The 1,558-nt window shown below is 64.4% G+C and overlaps 1 protein-coding gene across 1 annotated transcript in view; it reads right to left on the minus strand.

Annotated features, from left to right (window-relative positions):
• The window catches only part of SGSM2 (small G protein signaling modulator 2), a 39,940-nt gene that overhangs the window by 15,840 nt on the left and 22,542 nt on the right, over nucleotides 1-1,558 (minus strand). Inside the window, exons 8-11 of the mRNA XM_010861665.1 lie at nucleotides 971-1,095; nucleotides 512-579; nucleotides 218-378; nucleotides 4-54 (exon numbers count right to left, since the gene is read on the minus strand). Of these exons, the coding sequence (XP_010859967.1) occupies nucleotides 4-54; nucleotides 218-378; nucleotides 512-579; nucleotides 971-1,095 (405 nt within the window). The remainder of the gene's footprint in view (nucleotides 1-3; nucleotides 55-217; nucleotides 379-511; nucleotides 580-970; nucleotides 1,096-1,558) is intronic.

A 1,558-nucleotide genomic window follows, 5' to 3' on the forward strand; every position in this document is an offset into this window, starting at 1 on the left:
CGCGTCCATGGACCGCAGGCTGCTGCGCTTCCGTAGCCTGGGGAACACCTTCCCCTGTAGAGGTAGGGTGGGTGGTCAGCCTGCCCTGGGTGGGTGGGGTCTGATGCAGGAGACCCCCAGGCTGCTGCGAACAGCTCCATGTGCAGAAGGATGGGGGACTGGGGTGGGGGGGGGGCAGGAGAGAACCCAGTCCCTACCTCCCTTCCCCCAGAGGTACCTTCCCCTGCTGGGTCCAGAGTGGGGGCTCCAGCTGCCCTCGAGGCAGAAGGCCATTCTCCAGGCAGGACAGGAAGGATAGCAGGTGGCCCCCTTGTGGGAAGTGCAGCGGGGGCCTCTGGATGCCGTCCTGGCTCACCAGCACGAGCGTGCCGCCGCTCTCTGGGGGTAAACGTGCACCAGTGAGGCTGGGGAGAGGGCTCGGAGCCAGGGGCCAGTGGGAGGGGGACAGGAGGTCCGTGGGCCACGCGGCCTCTTTCCCCTCACCCCTGCGCCCAGCACAGGGGAGGCTCACTTTGCTGGTGGCAGTGGATGCAGACGATCTGACTGAAGGGCACGACCAGGGCGTAGTCCCAGTAGACGCTGAGGAGAAATCAGATTGGTGTCACTGTGCCCAGAGACCTGTCACCCCGCCGAGACGCCGTGAGACTATCCAGAGGATAGCGTGACTGTGGCTGAGAAACAACCTCGGCCAGCTGTGTCTCCTGGGGCCCCGTGCTATCCTTGTAGCAGAGAGCCTGGCAGTCGCAGCTGCCCAGAACTTGGCTCAGACAAACCTCTCCATGCCCAGGCCTGGCTTGGTCTGAGAGATTCCGGGAACCTCTCCAGGTAGCCTCTCCCTGCAATTCTTGGCGTTGGGTAAGAAGTGAGGTCTGCCCCCTGGAGCAGGCTGGGTCTCTCCATGCCCTCCCCGCCAGGGAGCAAGCCCCAACTCCCTTCCCTGACTCCTGGGAGGGGGTCTCAAAGCCCTCACCTCTTTTCCAGCTCAGAGTCCCCCAGAGTCCCGTTCATGAGCTGGTTGGGGGTCCACTTCAGAGTGAGGCTCTCTGCAGACTGGTGCAGGGAGAGGTAGCCAGGGACAGCCTCCATGTCCTCCTTCTACAGAAAGGAGACACACAGAGGACAGAGAAGGTGAGGGCCTGAGCGGCTCCTGGGATGGCCTGTGGAAGAGGAGCTCCAGGTGGGTCCAGGGGAGGCCAGACTGGGCCCATCACAGGATCTGGGCCTGGGAACCGGGAGGAAGCAGGGGCGTCATGTGCCCCTTGCAGACGTGGGCACCTCCTTTCCCTGCCTGGCTGGGGCCACTGCCTCTGCCCCGTGAGCCTCTTGGCTAGCAGATGTGTCTGGGTCAGTCACACCCAGGCTGGGTGTTCCCCCTGCCTGTTGGCCGCCATTCCTGCCCCCTGAAGGCCTGGTCTCAGTGGGCCGGAGCCGATGCCATCGTGGCTCGTGACAGCTCAAGGTTGGGCGTGAGGTGTGTGAAATGAAGCCTCTGAAGGAAGGGCTGGATGTGGCTGGAGGTCTGGGCCCCTCAGGAAGAGGGAGGAGGGGGGGGGGGGGG

Source organism: Bison bison, unplaced genomic scaffold (assembly GCF_000754665.1).
Source record: "Bison bison bison isolate TAMUID 2011002044 unplaced genomic scaffold, Bison_UMD1.0 scf7180017864472, whole genome shotgun sequence".
NCBI classification, from domain to species: Eukaryota; Metazoa; Chordata; class Mammalia; order Artiodactyla; family Bovidae; genus Bison; species Bison bison.